This window comes from Fukomys damarensis, unplaced genomic scaffold (assembly GCF_012274545.1).
Source record: "Fukomys damarensis isolate Sample0158 unplaced genomic scaffold, DMR_v1.0_HiC HiC_scaffold_4, whole genome shotgun sequence".
Taxonomy (NCBI): domain Eukaryota; kingdom Metazoa; phylum Chordata; class Mammalia; order Rodentia; family Bathyergidae; genus Fukomys; species Fukomys damarensis.
The window spans coordinates 7,365,566-7,382,772 of NW_022900916.1; the positions used below are offsets into that span (position 1 = coordinate 7,365,566).

General features: G+C 41.9%; 1 protein-coding gene across 1 annotated transcript in view; it reads right to left on the reverse strand.

Moving 5' to 3' along the window:
* Positions 1-4,527, reverse strand: part of Rsbn1l (round spermatid basic protein 1 like) — a 50,870-nt gene extending 46,343 nt beyond the window's left edge. Inside the window, exon 1 of the mRNA XM_010636910.3 lies at positions 4,439-4,527. Coding sequence (XP_010635212.1) covers positions 4,439-4,487 — 49 coding nt within the window. The 5' untranslated portion in view covers positions 4,488-4,527. The remainder of the gene's footprint in view (positions 1-4,438) is intronic.
* Positions 4,528-17,207: the final 12,680 nt, after the last annotated feature.

A 17,207-nucleotide genomic window follows, 5' to 3' on the forward strand; every position in this document is an offset into this window, starting at 1 on the left:
GCTTTAAAAGGCTGATGCTTGCCGGCAATAAACGTCGCCTTGATCAGACTCTTGTCTTGGTGTCCCTTCCTTTCTCTCTGCCCCATCTCCACCCTGCTGCTCTTTCAGGTTTGAGGCACTGCTGGACAGTGCTCACAATACCCAACACACTTTTTTAAAGAGTTTAATTAGAAAATATACAGCTTCAGAGCACATGACTCCTTTGAAATAAAACAGCAACCCTTATGTTCAACTCGAGCATGACCCAGAACACGTTTCTATATAACAGCAACTATAAAATGCAAAGTAACAAGAAGTCAGGGAAGAGCTCCTTCCGCTGAGCCCACGCCCCACACTGAGCACCCCGTGTCCCAGGTGTCCCACAAACCACACAGCGCACTCGGCCACACTCGCCTCCCGGGGCCTGAGGCTGAGTCGCTCCGTGCTGGGTGGAGGAGTTCACGGGCAGACCCTGGTCTGGGACTTTTTCCCTGGCGCTGTCATGGCGCAGGACCCCATTCGACACCACTGCCAAGGACTCTAGGAGGTGTGTGCATGCCCTCCTGATTTTATGTTGTGTCCTCCAGTATAATAAGCATAGCTCTGAGGACAACTATAGACTGAGTTCCACAGTCCTCGCAGCAAATCACAAATTTGAGGGCTGTCTTAGCGAGCCCTAGGGTCATAGCTCAGATGGAAACGAGACACTAAGGTCTCACAAGACAGACAACAGAGCTTTATATAATCTCTCACCCAGTTCTTCTCTACACATATGAAATGAATTAGGTGATTATGTACCAGATGCATAAAGACCACATGATTTTCTTTTTTTGGAATAGGGGATCAAACTCAGGACTTCATGCTTGCCAAGCAGGAATTAACCAAATCCCTAGCCCATCCATCTGAATATTAATGTCCTTCTCATACTAAAAAGTAGCTAAAGTACTGATTACTCAAAAACATATAATTCTTTGAATAGAGCCTAACAAGCAGACCCATTAAAAAACTATGTTAAATATTTATAACAGAATGAAGTTGCTAAATAATCTGAACCCTAAAAATGTAAGATGTGACCACAAGTGTACACACACACACACACAGAGTCTCACACAGAAACACAGAGTCAAGAGCACAAGCCAAACAGAGCCAGGGAACCAGAAACGAGAAGCACACACACAAACTGCCAACAAATGGACGCTCACAAAGAGACAGGAGCCATGGGCAGAGATGGGTACAGAGACAGCATGTGTTTTTAATGCCCAATCATGAAAAAAAAATCACCTTAAAAATCAATAACCTGCTGAGGCTGGGGATTTAGCTCACTGGTTCTGTTGCCTGCCTCGCAAGTGTATGGACCCGAGTTCAATCCCCCGTACCAGGAAAAAAATACATCAATAACCTGCTGATACTATTTTCCACCACTACCATTAGGATACTTTTGTGTTAATAAAGTGAATGAAGGTTACCAAGAAAAACTACACCTTACTTCATAACTGACATAGGAAATGATACAGACAAATCCATTATCATGCCTAGAAAACAAAGTAGTAGTTAGCAGTTTTCAATCTTTGGTATCCAGCTGCATTGTACCTTCCCATGACCTTTAGTAACCTTTGACCCTGGCTTAACCCCATTCCACCTTTGCAGTGCAAGCGTCTCTGACAGGCTAACGGCAAAAATTTACCCTCAAAAACCCTACCACATGTCTTTACAATGTTCTAAACCACATAAAAATGGAACACACACAGACATATGCTCAGATGAACCTCAGAAGAAAAGGATGAAAATCACTAAATAACCTTATGTTTCAAATTTAGTTGTTCCTTTAAACTATCTCTAAAAGCAAATAATCACATTTTCCAAAGATAACATTTAAAAGACTATTTGCATTAAAAAATGTTTTAGCATACATAGAATTGTATACATATTTCTAGTCATCTAAAAAGTGACACAGCTTTTAACAAGAACTTGAAGGAATCGAGATCAGTGCGGAACGTGGTCAGCACGTGACTTTGAAGCAGGACCACGCACAAGGCGGGCTTGTCTTTCAGCCTGCAGTATCAACATCGGGAAGGGGAGGACAAAGGGTTTGGATACGGCCAAGGGGCGCACTGAATCGCAGTGTGTGGCCTGGCGCTGCTCCCTGGTGCCTGGGGGTCGCCTGGCCGGGCCACACGCGGCAGCAGTTTCCACCAGAGGATAACAACAGCGTAGAGGCCTCAGTGCTCTCAAGGAGACAGGAAGTGCTTTCAAAAGATTGGCATTTATATTCAGTTATCTAGGCAGGCAAGCTGAGGAAAGGAGATAGTTTCGCTTTTGCATCACAAAAGTTAACCTCTGCAGTCTGTTTACAGGATAGGACGGTGCCTGGTGCCCGGGCAGCCGCCCACCTTGATGCTCAGTTCCCACCCTCCTCACAACACTGCTGCATTACCACTCACCTCCGCTGTGCAGTGCCAACAGCTCCCCCAAAATTTCTGTCACTCCCAGAAGTCACAAATCAATTTACAAATCTATCTCAATATTTTTCCTTTATCATCACTACTTTCACTTTTAGCTACGTTCAAACTACCTCTAAATACTGCTTCAAAGTCAAGATTAATATCACATATTCCAAGAAAATCTCAATTTTAGGTTATTTCAATTTTACTTTCATGAACACAGTAATCTGTAGATTTACATAATTCTCAATAACATTAGGAATCTAGCATTCAACTAAAAACATAAGCTTTTATAAAATATTTCTAGGACAGATTCCTTCTCAAGCAGAATTTTATATCACTGTAAACCCAAATGAGTAAGAAAACAGCTTTTGACTAAACCAGTAAAAACAAAAAAACAAAAAACTAGTATTTGACTCAGCCAAACACTGAAGTAAACACTTCAAACATTCATCCTTTGCCACCTACAGCACCAGTGAGGTTAAATTCTATTCCTGCCTCAAAAGCTAACAGTCTAACTAGACAACACAGATAAAACACCACAGCAAAAGAAATAGAACAAAAGGATCAAGGGCATTAACTAAAAAGTCACCAGCTTAAACTCTGACACACTTCCTCAAATTGAAACAACATTATAGAAAATTTAGAAAACACTGTTTCCACTACTAGGGGTTGACTGGAGGATCACACACTTGTCAAGCACACTGTCACTGCTACATCCCCAGCCCACAGAAACAGGCAGAATACACAGAACACAGAGCTTGGATAAAGTGCCCCCAAAGAACACCTGCAAACATGACAAAGAAAGATGAAAATAATGTAAATTAACCACATGCTGTGCTACAGGCACGCAGGCACCCCCAGGAAGGGCTAAAGGCTAACCCACACATAAATGCAATACGAAATTAATCAAGGCCAATGTGTTCTGAGCAGCAACTGCCACCTGGATGGAGGAACCTTATCTAGTTACCTGAGTGAATTTCAGGATCTCCTTTCCATTCTCGCACAAAATCCCAAAAAGTTCTGATTTATTCATAGGATTTATATTTCATTTATTATCCAACTACCTATTCCCCAAATTCTTATCTCCACCCCAACCCATGTAAGGAACAATAATTATATACAATTACTGTAACAACAGAGAAGCAGGAATCAAAAAGACTATATTCTTATTCATGCAAAACACGTACAGGAAAAGAACAATCCCTTAGAATTAAACTCAGAGTAAAATGTTTCCTCTTAATCCCAGGCTACGAAATATTTGTAAGAAGACCCCTCCCCTTTTTGGTTGAGACAGGGTCTCACTGTGTAGCTCAGGCTGGCCTTGAACTCACTATTAGCCCAAGCTGGCCCTGAACTCTTGGTGATCCTCCTGCCTCAGCCTCCCAAGTACACATCCTCACCTGGCAGAACACTTCTTACACCATCTGTATTATGCTGAAAAGTGCTTTAGTCTTACACATTACTTAAATATAAACAAATACTAATAATGAAAACAATTATTTACCAAGATACCTTTTATTTTAAAAACTTAAGGAATCCAAGGCCAGGGGTTTATTTAACTCAGTGGCGCCACCACCTGGTCTTGCAAGTGCAAGGTCTTGAGCTCAATCCCTGGTACCAAAAAAAAGTTAAGGAATCTAACAGTCCAGTAAAGTTTAATCTTTAAAGTTTCAAACAACTCACTACTACAACTAAATATATGGCACTAAACATGTCACTGTGAAGACTGGAACACACCCCAATATTGTATTTGCTTTTCATTTCCTTAATATCAATATTTATCAATAATTATCCTCAGCAAAAACCAGCAAACAGAGCTGCTCTATTTATTTGTTTGTTTGTTTGTTTGTTTATTTTGGGTACTGGGGATCGAATTCCAGTCCTTGTGCTTGCAAGGCAGGCGGCAGAAACACTGAGCTAAATCCCTGGCCCCAGAGTTGCTTATTTTAACCACTTAGCTAATATGCATACTGAATAGGAGAGTACAGAACAAAAATCTCTGAATATGAACTTACTCTTCAGCAAAATCTTTACTTCTCCATTTTCTTTCTTGATCTCACTCATTACTTTATGCTTCTTTTTTTCTCTCTCTTTTTCTTTGTCTCTCTCTTTAATTTTGTCTTTGATTTTATCTGAAAGATGACATAAAAAATATTTAAAGCTATTGAGATCTTAATTTTTCTCCATGAAGTATAGTTAAATTTCTGAAACTGCAATGCACAAAGGAAACAAAATGAGAAAAGAACTATGCCTTTTCTTTTTCCTCTCAGGTTTTAAGGAATATTTCTAAATTTTCACTATTATTGAATATGGGAGAATAATGTCAAAATTTATCATTGGACATTTCATGTTAATGACTACTTTCAAATATGTCATGTCAACTAAAATATCAGACTAAGCGCAAGTCACTCAAAACAACTGGCTACCTTCAGCTAAACAAGAACTACAGTGAGAAATGCTGGCTCTGAAACTGGACATTATTTGGATTTTTTTTTCTTTTTTTGATAAAAGGGATCAAACTTGGGTCCTTGCGCTTGCAAGGCAGGCAGATGAACCACTGAGCTAAATCCCCAGCCCTGAAATTGGACATTATCTGTATCAGTATTATAACACCGGGAAAAATACTCAATACCAGTTGGTTCACCTTGTAAAATGATGGCTGTAACGTTCCTCCCAGGATTACTACAAGGAATAAGTGACAAAAGACAAAGAATGACCCTGTAGAGATTGGCATATGTAAGAGTAAATGCAAGAGTAAACCTCCTTTGCCCTTTGTAAGAATGTGACCAATGTCGTTGGCCAGTGCAACTGTGATATTAAACTACAGGGAGTAAGAACTCTGGGAGTCACTGATATACATTATAAAAGTTCATACTTAAGTGTATAAATATATGCTATCATATCCTACTAACTCTTGTTTTTTCAACTTCCTATGAATCCAGCAAAGGACAAGATACAGAGCAGAAAATAAATTTAAAAAGTGACATAGTGCTTGCTTTCAAAAAGTTTACTATTGCCGGGTGTGGTGTCACATGCCTGTAATCACAGCACTCAGGAGGGCTGAGGCAGGAGGATCACTGTGAGTTCGAGACCAGCCTGGGCTACATAATGAGTTCCAGGTCAGTCTCAACTACAGTGAGACCCTGTCTCAAAAAATAAAAAACAAACAAACAAAAAGTTTATTATTGATTACAAAGGAGAAGGAAGCACACAAAAATTATAGAATATCCTGTAACCAACAGATTACATAATGCATATGCGTAATCTCTTAAATACCACTCCTTTCTTTTCTATAAATATTACCTTAATCCAGGTCCTAATCACCTAGTGATGAGACTATGCTAGATTGGCACTGCCAAACAAAAATAAAATGCCATATGTAAATTTACATTTTCTAGTAGCCACATTGAAGATGTTAAAAAAAGGGGTTGAATTAATTTTAATAACATATTAACTTTACCCAATATAACCAAAATAACACCATGAAACATGGAACTGCTATTTTAAAATTACTGAAATAGTACACTTTCTTTTTTCATAAGATTTCAAAGTCCTGTGTATATTTTCAAGTCATTAATTTCATGTGACAGAAAATTTCCAGATTTTTGCACTGGGCACATATTAGTTTCAAATTTAAGGAAAAGGGTCTTGGAATACACATTTTAGTATGACATTACATAATTCAAGTAAAGACAAACTGAAGGTATGATATGTCATTATATGAAAAGCACCTACAGAAACAAAAGAAATAGCACAGCCACGCCGCCAGGAGAGATCCTGACAGTGTAATTACAGTTACTCCCCACACTACACCCAAACCGTCTCAGTGGCACAGCCCTCCCTTGTACACCCACACAAAGGCATTCTGCGCTGCCCAACCCACACACCCTGGCATGTTCCCACTCCAGAGCTCACCTGCCTTTGCTCTTCCCCCAAAGTCTGCTTCTTGTTAGAGCACATCCTTCTAGAAAACCAACCCTCAATGCCTGTTAAGGTTCCTGTAATTATATAACATGGCACAAATACAACAAAGTGAAAAGCCTATGTGCTCAAGACAGGAAGGAGCTTAAGCTCTGCCCCAGTGAAAACTGGCCAACTGTCACTTCTTCAGCTTCAGTGTAAAGCAGAATTGATGCGGAGATTAAATAGGAAGTCTCACGTTGCTGCTACCTCACTCTAATGTACTCTCATTTACAAAAGCCATGTCCAGATTTCGTCACAGGAAAAAATTATAGTGGAAAATAGCACTCTAACATCATTGTTTTACATGGTTCCTAAAACACTGTGATTCCTCATCAGTAATTTTTTTTCATAACTGATAGTTTAAATAGTATTATCTTTCATGGCCTATATCTTTCATGGCCTAATCTAAGGCACAGGAAAAAATTCCTAACTCACCTCATCATAATTCTTAGAATAAAAGCAATAATTATCCCACCAAAAGAAAAAGAAACTGTAAAAATTTAAGATTAATGAATGTAAGGACTACAGGTTTTAAAATTTTTTTTAATTTAAAAAGAAATCCACACAGTGTGCAGAACAGACAGACGGACAGACGGATCAGTGAAAGGAGAGGGTGTTGGGAAGTAGACCCACTTGCCAGGTGTGGTGGCGCTCACCCATAACCCAGCACTCGGGCGGCTGAGGACTGCCACAGGATCCAGGCCAGTCTGGGCTACATAACAAGACCCTGTTCCGAGAAAGGAAACAAAACACAATACAGAAAAGAAATAAACCCACCTTTGACCACAAGCAAAAATAATAAAAATGAAGACGGTCCTTTCAACTAACAGTGCTGGCACAACTGGACACCCACATGTGAAAACACAACTCTAAACACAGATCACACACCTTCCACAAAAAGTAACTCCAAGTAGGTGACACCCCTAACGTAAAATCAGGACTACAAAATTCTTTAAAAAATCACATGAAAGAAAATCTAGATGATGGTGGTGTCTTAGTTACTTTTCTCATTGTTGAAACAAAATAGCTGACACCCAAAGTTAAAGGAGGAAAGGTTTAGCTCCCAGTTTGTAGAGGTTTCAGTTCATAAACAACTGGCTCCAAGGCAAGGCGGCATGGCAAAGGATAAACAATTCATGGTAGGCAGAAGATAGCAAAGCAAGTAAGAGACCGTAGCAGCTTCTTTCTGTCCCTTTTATCCTCTATCGGGCGGTGTGAAAACAATCAGTGACTGATTCAGTAATCACACACCCTCCATCACAGCATCACATACCCCAGGCCCAGCCACTTCGGAAAAGCCCCATCTATGACCACGTGAGACTTTGGGGAGACATCTAGACACAAGCCACAGCAGCTGGATTTGGCAACAGGTGACTTTGTAGATCCAGCACCAAAGGCACAATCCATGAAAGAAATAATTAGTAAATTAGATTTTTCGTTAACGTTCTGTGAAACACATTGTCAACAGAATAAAAAGACAAGCCACAGAAAGGAGAAAGTATCTGCAAAAGATGAATCTGATAAAGGATAGTATCCAAATAGTTCTTAAAACTCACAAGAAAACAACCCCAATTTAAGAATGAATCAGAAGAATTTAGCTCAGTGGTGCCACCGCCCACCTTGAAAGCACAAGGTCCTGAGTTCAATACCTGGCACCAATAAAAAAAGAACCAGAGGGACTGGAGGGGAGGGAAGAGGCATGAGCCACAGAGCCTGAGAAAGACCTCACCATAGAAGAGACACAGCAGCAGATCCACACGTGAGACTTTACAGCACACGGGTCAGGCGCCCCACTAAAGCAGGCACTACACACACTTCCCGCAACGCCCAGACCAGCACACTGACAACACAAAAGTTCGGCAAGGATGGAGAACAAAGAGATTCTCATTCTTTGCTGATGAGAAAGCAAAATGCTACTCTGGGAGACAGCTGGGTGGTTTCTTACAAACCTAAATATACCCATACATGATCCAGTAATCACACTGGTACTCATCCAAAACAGCTGAAAACATCCTTTAAAATCCCTGTACAAAGACATTACAGCAGGTTTACTCATAATTGCCAAAGTGTGGAAACAATCAAGATGTTCTGCTGTAGATGAATGGAAAAACTATAGTACAGCCAGACAATGGAATATTCTGCAGTGCGACAAGGAAATGAGCTGGGCATGGTGGCGCACGCCTGTAATCTCAGCCCTCAGGAGGCTGAGGCAGAAGGACTGCTGTGAGTTCAAGGCCAGACTAGACTACATAGTGAATTCGAGACCAGCCTGGACTACACAGAGAGACTCGGTCTCAAGAATACAAAAAGCAAACAAATAAATACCTAAACAGAAATGAGCTACAAAGTCATGCAAAGATATGAAAGAAATTTAAATGCACAGAAGTAAAAGCAGCCCATCTGAAAAGACTATGTCCTCTATGACTCCAATCATACAACATTCTGGCAAAGGAAAAACCACACAGACAGCAGTTAGTCAGTGGCTGCCAGGTGTCAGGCGAGAAGAGGCTGAAGGCTCCCAGGGCAGCAGACGTACCCTGTGCACTCTGTCACAACAGATACACATCAGCCACATTTGCTCAGAGCCACACAACGCACGCCACCAAGCGGACACCTATGTGAACTGGACTCCCAGCAACCGTGTACCAAGCTCCCTCTGCCAGGGGTGTTGGGAACAGGGAACCCACAAAGCAAGCACAGGGCAAGGGCATGTGGGTCTTCTGCTCAGTCTTGCTAGGAACCTGAAGCTGCTTCAAATGTGGCTCACTGGTAGGGCACTTGTCATCTGCAAGGCCCTAGGTTGAATCGGTAGCCCTGCAAATAAAATATAAAAAAAGAAATAGGGAGGTTGAGAACCAGGACGGCAGGAGGGGGTGAGAGGGGGGCTGATCCGTGATAGTTTGAACATAAACAGGCAAAAGGAATATAAGAATGGATGAAAGGAAGCTGAGCAGTGAGCCACACTTGTGATACCAGGTACTCAGGGGCCGAGGCAGGAGGATCTAAGTTCAAGGCTGGCCTGGGCCATTTACATTTACTTTGTTTCCCAAAGTAAAAAGGGGCTAGGATGCCACTCAGCCCCGCAAAGCATATAACCCTAAATTTATTCCCCAGTGGTGCCAAAAAATAAAGTAGAATCAACAACACGAGAAACGATACGTGGCTAAATAATTATCACATGTGTATATCTGAACAAAGCTTTTTTTAAAAATCTACAAATCAAATTTTCAAATACATGATCAATTTACAGTTGAGTAGCGTATGCCACACATGACTCAATGTGACATATATCACATGCAGCAAACATACTTCTATTGTACATTATGTGCAGGAGATAAAGGGGAATAATATTGCCCAACAGAATCTTACAATCAGATACCAGCTGATCCTCATTGTAACTATCCTGGGAAACCAGCTCTTAGTAACAAAATCATTTATTTCATCTGGTTATTATCTCATAATAAAATTCAGTAGTCTCATGATAAAGTATGAAAATGTGCATGCGTGTGTGTGTGTCCATATATGTATGAGATAAGCCATTCCAGTAAAAAATAAAACTTTAAAAAACTTAGAGTGCTGCATGCCTGTAATCCTAGCACTCAGGAAGCTGAGGCAGGAGGATCACCACCAGTTAAGGCCAGCCTGGGCTAGTCAGTGAGTTCAAGGTCAGTCTGAGGTACATAGCAAGAGCTTATTTTAAAAAACAAAAAATGTTAACACTGATCTACATCCCTGGCCTTTTTTTTTGAGATAATGTCTCACTAAGTCACTGAGACATTATAATCCTCCTGCCTCAGCCTCCTAGGGTGCTGGAACTGTAAGAATGCACCATTAAGATATATAATTATAAGAATGCTGGCTTCTCATGACTCATACCATGCCCTTGTTTTCTAAAATAAAAAAAGTAGTCATTTTGTTATGACAAAAATTTTAACTCACATTATCATTCTCACTAATGACCTCAAATAATAGAGGGGGAAATGAGTTGTTCAAAGCTGGAAAAAAAATAGTAACTGCACCTCAGTTCATTTTGCTCTGGCTCATGGTTAACCCTCAGCTGTCATTTATCACCTCAGCTAAGAGAGGTGACAGCTGTTACTTCTAGCAACCACCATGGAGATCCTTCTCCTTCCGGGGTTCAGATTCTGGACAAGGCCCACCACCTGTCTGTCTGCACACAGCCATCTGCACACCTGCCCGCGTTAGTACAAACCATCTGCTTCCAGGTCATCATCTCCCACAGGGTGTGCTCCTTCAGGGAGGAAAAGGCTCTGCTCCCATACATGCTGTTGTGGGAAACAGGCTCCTGACAGGCACTTCGATGGCTCCCCTCCGCACAGTGCACTGATCCACTCTTGTCAATCAAAGGAAACGCAGGAACACACGTATGTATGTGTGCCCGTGAGTCTAACAACACGTAACAGAGGAGCTACACAAATACTGTTGGTACAAAGAGTAAATTACACAAAAATACCTGTTCTATACTTAAGCTTTTACAAATAAACTAGAGACCAGCATAGTGGCCCAGAGGCTGAGGTGGAAGAATCATAAGTTCGAGGCCAGCCTGGGTACATTTTATATTTTATAAAAATATAAAAAGGGCTGACACACACCTGTTATCTCAGCTTTGCAGGAGACTGAGGCAGGACAATTACAAGTTCAACTTCTGCCTGGGAAACCTGGCAAGATCTTGCCTCAAAATTTAGAAATTGGCTGAGTATACAGCTCAGGAGTAGCATTCCTGGGGTTATCTCCTAGTACAAAACAAAAAAACAAGGGTGCCCAGGTATGTAGTTCAGCACTCCCTGGGTCTGATTGATGCTACAGCCCCTTCCTCCAAAAAGAAAAAGTAAGCTACATGTAGAGAAAAAGATCTGAAAGAACAAACACAAACATCAGGACTTACACATGAAAAATAAGAAAAGGAACTTCTGGTTTTATTTAGGTTCAGTAGCTTTTAAGAAAATGATAGAAATCTTGTATTATACTCTGACTCATTAAACCAGACTATAGCATAAAGAAAGTTCTTTTAAAAGGTTCAATCCGTTTTTTAAGTGAAAGCGTCATAAATCTACCCTGAAGATCCTTAAGCAGGGTTGGTGGAAGCTTTTAGCCAGTCCATTGTTAGAGCAAAGGCTTAGGCAGGTCTCACTGTCACAGCGGCCGGCTGCGGCCCAAGTCCTGCCTGAGGCAACACCGAAGCCATGAGGTCAGCCTGTCTGAGCTGCAGCGCCAGCGCCGCTCCCTCTGCATCCTGCGGGAAAGAGATCAGAGAACAAGCGGGGCACAGAGGAAAGGAAATGCACAGAATTTAAATGGGAAAGCAGAGCTGCAAAAAGGTGAAGCGAAACACGAAGGACACGGAAGGACTTGGCCAACGGTGACCAGAAGTGATTCGCACCTCTCACCCACCAGCCAGTCAGGGCTCCCAAAGCCAGTGGTTTCTGAGCTGGTCTTCCGGGACCTCCCTCCACCCAAAGCTGCGGACTACCTGCAACTCCCCTCTGCATTCAGCTCTGTCCCAGTGTCCTGACCTGGCTGGCTACTGCTGCCTCATTCTCAGGGCTCTATCACTCCACAGAATCTGTCTCAGGCATGCGTCTCTCTCTTATCTACACTTCCTATCTATCCACCTAACACATCCCAGCAGTTAAACCATAACTGCTAGGCAAAAGAAATGCCAAAGTACACAGTCTCCCAATCCAATCTCTCTGCCAAACTCCACATCTATATGGTCATAAAATATATTTAACACCAGAATTATCTTTTTCTTTTGGAGCCAAGGTCTGGCTAAATTGCCCAGACCGGCCTTGAACCTGAGGTTCCCTGCCTCAGCCTCCTAAGCAGCTCTTCTTCAATTCTCTATTTATGTTTCTGGCACAACATCCTCCAACATTTAAATACAAAAACTCTCCGTCACTTTAAAACCTCCTTCTGCTGTTCTGCTGACGTTAAATCATGTGACCTGTTCAAATACTTGCTGTTTAAGTATTTCCATCCTCCCTTCCTTTTCCATAATCACCACCGTAATGAACACTCATTGTCTTTGGAAAGGGGTAATCCTATCTCTAGTTCTCCCTTCCTCCAGGTCCAGCAATCGCAGAGCAGTAGAAAGCGCTCCTTAACATACAGGGCCGGAGACAGAGCTCAGTGGTATAGGTCCTGGCTCTGATTCCCAACACCACCCACCCACGCCCACACCCACGCACGCACATGCAGACACACACCACCCGAGGCGGCACAAACCTGTTATCCCAGCATCTGGGAGGCTGAGACAGGACAGAAAGTTCAAGTCCAGGCTTTTCTTCTACTTACACCTGAGCTAGGATGCCTTCATCCAATACAACTCTACCTGCCCAACTCCTACATATTTAAGATCTACAGGAAGGTCAGGTTTTTCATTAAGTACCCCTTGATCCTACAAACTAGAAATTATCATGTCCTCCTCCTCCCTCTTCATGATTTGAATTTTAGTTCTTCTGTGTGTAGTTGCTCTGCATGGCCTGATTTGTAAGCCCCTTTGCAGTTACATTTGATTCATCTTTGTTACCTTCCCTGGAAGTTGAACTAGTGTTCTGCACATAATTGATGTATAATATGGAGCTTTCAGGGGGCAAAAGGAAAACAAAGCTTAAAGTAAAAATTAACAACTTACTAGTGATTAGCAGGTTAGTGTTAGCACGCGCAGAAGACAACTGGAAAAGCAACTTACAAAGAAAGTGCGCAGCAATAAGGAGTCTATTTCACACTGCAGCTGGCTATCTGTTGAGTTAAACCACAAGTTCTGTGACGGCAGGAAATAGTCTGCTTTTTGCTCTCCCACCTTACCTCCTCAGTGTCAAGCCACAGCAGCAATAAATGATCCATAGCAGAAAGACAGAAGGAGAGAGGACAAATTAGAGAGAAATGACATAAAGTGAGCAAGTAAATGCTTTTATAAGACTCAGGATGTAGAGGAGGTACGACCAGAAGAGACACAATAGCTAGAGTGGGGCAGCTGCCAGAAAAGCTCCATATAATTAGTTTTTTCAAAGGGAACAACTTAGGGACCTCACTTCTTCCCCTCATTTTACACAGGAAAGGATTGAGGCCCAGAATTTAAATGATTTTTCAGAGACAGAGACTGAGGCATCAAAATGAGGACAACTAACCAGGATTCCTTATTTAGCAATGAAAACTGAGAAATACACCAGAACTGCTATGAACCACACACTTACATACTCAGCTAGTATCAGACTCTAACGATAAACCTGCAAACACAGGTAGTATGCGCAATTCAACCCTTCTGCCTCCTGCCCAGTGGATGCAGTTACACAGTAAGAGGAAGAAGGTAGAAATGGTTTCCCAAAGGAAAACCATCCCTTCTAGATCAGGGATGGGGAGGTTGGACAGGCCTGAGGCCCCTTCCACTCTAGCGCTGTCTGCTCAGCCAGACAGGAAGTTCTCCAGGGGGCGCGTCCTCACCGACTCGACTGAAACTGACCCTGTGAAGATCCGTGCAGAGCCAGGGAACGGGGAGAAGGGAAGCTTCTGCTGCCGCAGTGCAGCCAGGGCCACGCGCCTCTGCAGATGGCTTCCTTTCTCATGCGCCTTCATTCTATGTGTGTGTTGGGGGGGGTGCTTGTTTTTGTTTCGTTTTGTTTTTGTTCTGTTTCATGGTGGTGGTTCTAGGAAATGAATCAAAGGCCTTCATAGGAAGCTACACCTCCAGCCTTTTTTAAATATTTCATTATTTCATTCTGGGACAGGATCTTGCTAAATTGCTAAAATGCCCAGGGTGGGCTCAACACATGATCCTCCTGCCTCAGCCACCCAGAGTGCTGGGATCACAGGCATTCAACACCATGCCTGGATGATTCTCTTTATAAAGGGAAAAATGTAGTATAATGACTCACAATAGTAACAACATCCTATTTCTGTACAGTAATCAAAAAAGTTTCTGCTGAAGGTATTATGAGGAAACAAATTAAAATTGTAGAAGACTTACCTCTTACTATTCAAGAACAGGCAGGTTGCTTTGGCTAAAATATTCTACAACAAAATAAGCAACCCCCCAAAAAAGGAAATAAAATTTCAAAAAGAGAGCAGCTTCAGACAGCTGGGATTAAGAAACTGAATGTCATATCATGGGAACAGCTTGGGGGCTGAAGTCAGATATTGAACTCAAGTTCCAGCCCTGCCCCCCCCCCTTTTTTTTTTTTAAGACAGGGTCTCCACTAAATTCCTAAACTGCCCAGGCTGACTCAAATTTACAATCTTCCTGCTTCAGCCTCCCAGGGTGCTGGATTACGGGCGTGCATCACAATTCCTGGATAAATTTTTTATGAGGATTAAAGCCAGCATACACATTATTTCCAACAGGGTACTCAATATCTAATTATAGGCATCCGGCAAACACAGGTTATTACTAGATACAAGGTGTACAAATTTTACTTTATTTTTTGGTACTAGGGATTGAACTCAGGACCTCGCACTTTGCAGGCAGGTGCTATACCTATGAGCTAAATCCTTGGCCCCCCGGTACCAAATTTTAAAAATAAAAATAAAATATAAAAATTAAGACATGAAGTAGTAAGGCCTTGTATATGGTATCTAGATTACAGAATTAAATAACTGTCACTGAATCTTAAACTAAAGCTGTTATACCAATTGTGACTTTCACAATCTGGAGCATTCTAGATCTGCAGATCTGTACTATACAATTGTGTGTAATAACTAACTGTGCTGCATAATGCAAATGATAACTCATGTTCTCTAAGCTAATGATGGCAAGAGTGGGCATTTGTTCCTGAAGGAGGAGCCCTAAGTCAGGTAACTGGTAACAGCAACCTGAACAAAGACTACAGAAAAGACCCTGTGGAAGGAAGGAAGATACGAAAGACAGGCCAGAAGTGACAAGATTTGACTATACAGGCTGCATGAGAAGAAGGGCAGAAGCCCAGGTTAAAGCCTGATCCATGAGAAATCTGATGACACTGAGATGGGAACACACACAGCGAGATAAATTTAAAAAAGAAGACTCAGAGTTTTGAATACATTAATCTTACAGTTCTGTGGCACATCTAATAGGGGCTGTTAAGGAGACAGTTAAATTCTAGACAGGGCCAGGGATTTAGCTCAGTGGTTATGCCGCCTGCCTTGCAAGCACAAAGACCCAAGTTCGATCCCTGGTACCAAAAAATAAAATAAAATAAAAAATAAATTCTAGACTGACCTATGGCTTCAGAAGTGCTAGCAATGGACACTAGAAAAAAGACAATTAGCAAAGATGGAGAAAGGACAAAAGGCCCCAAACCAAGCCAAAGGCTGAATCAATAGCAGCAGAGATAAAAAACAAAGGGGGAGTGGGCATTAAACTGTTAGACCAATTACGAGTTCTTGTTTAATCTCTGGTTCTTAGAGAGCTTTTAAAGACCATGAACTGTTAACCATAGCTGAGGACTAAGGATTTGAGGTTACTCATCCTCAGAGAAAAACTGTTGCAGTTATGCTGTTGTAAAGAGAATGTGAACAGGGCCCCTGCCACACACACGCATGCCCAAGCGCATACCCATTAACTGAACAGAAGCTCCTTAAACTGGCAAAAGACACGAAGGCAGGCTCTGGACTGCCACACCTTCCAGTCTCCCAACTTGGCACAAAAGCAGCAGCCTCAGCCGGGTGGTTGTGGTCACACCCGGGAACCCACCTCCAAGCATGCCTCTTTCCCGGTCTCCATCCACTGAAACTCGCCTTCCTCCAAAGCCAGCTCACTTACTGGCCAATACCTTCACAACATCAGACATAGCTCTGGGGGAAGGAAACTTAAGATCAAAATTAGTACAGTCTGCACAGTAGATAGTTTAGAGCTGGGATGTGAAGTCAGACTATCAAAGAGATTTGCTATTTATTTTCTGTCTACATTTAAAAGAGCTAATATCTGGCCGGGCGTGGTGGCATACACCTGTAATCCCAGCACTTGGAAGGCTGAGGCAGGAGGACCTTCGAGTTCGAGTCCAGCCTGGGCTACACAGTGAGTTCTAGGTCAGTCCCAACTACAAAGCGGGACCCTGTCTCAAAAAAAACAAAACAAACAAAAAAAAACCCTAAAATTAATTAATTAATCAATTTTTAAAAGAGCTAATATCTAATGAGACTATAAAAGAGTCATGAAAATGATATAAAACTAATATAAAGTGCTGGAAATGGCTCTCTCAATGCTAGCTGTGGCTATCATTCTGCTTCTGTCCCCAAGGGGCTCATATCCTATCTCCAGTCACAACCAAGTACAGCATGCACTTGTGACCTCCCACAAAAGTGCTTGAGGGACTTTACTAATTCCCATATCTCCCTGTTATTCACGTAAGATAAATGAGTCATGGCAAATGTTTACATCCTTTAAGTTATAAAATGTATCAATGACTACTCATAAAACCACCCCAGGACATCCCCATTCCAGTTTTTCAGAATATTCCTTCACGTAACAAACCAATACAAGCAGTTCTAAGCCATACTGTAGCTACAATCCAATTTTGAAATGGACAAATGATCTGAATGCAAGCTTCTCAAAAGAAGAAATACAAGTGACCAGTAATGACAGGAAAACTGCTCCATATCATTAGCCATCGGGGAAACGCAAATCAAGGCAGGAGGTGGATCACAAGTTCCAGGCCCAACCAAGACAAAAAATTTCTAAAAAGTGGTGGGAATACAGCTCAGCACTTCTGGGTACAGACGCCAGTACTGGAAAAAACAAACATCTATACTGTGATACCAGCTCAGCCCAGTTAGCGCAACCGTTATCAATGGGCCTGGAGGCACCAGGTTAAGTAAAATACGTCA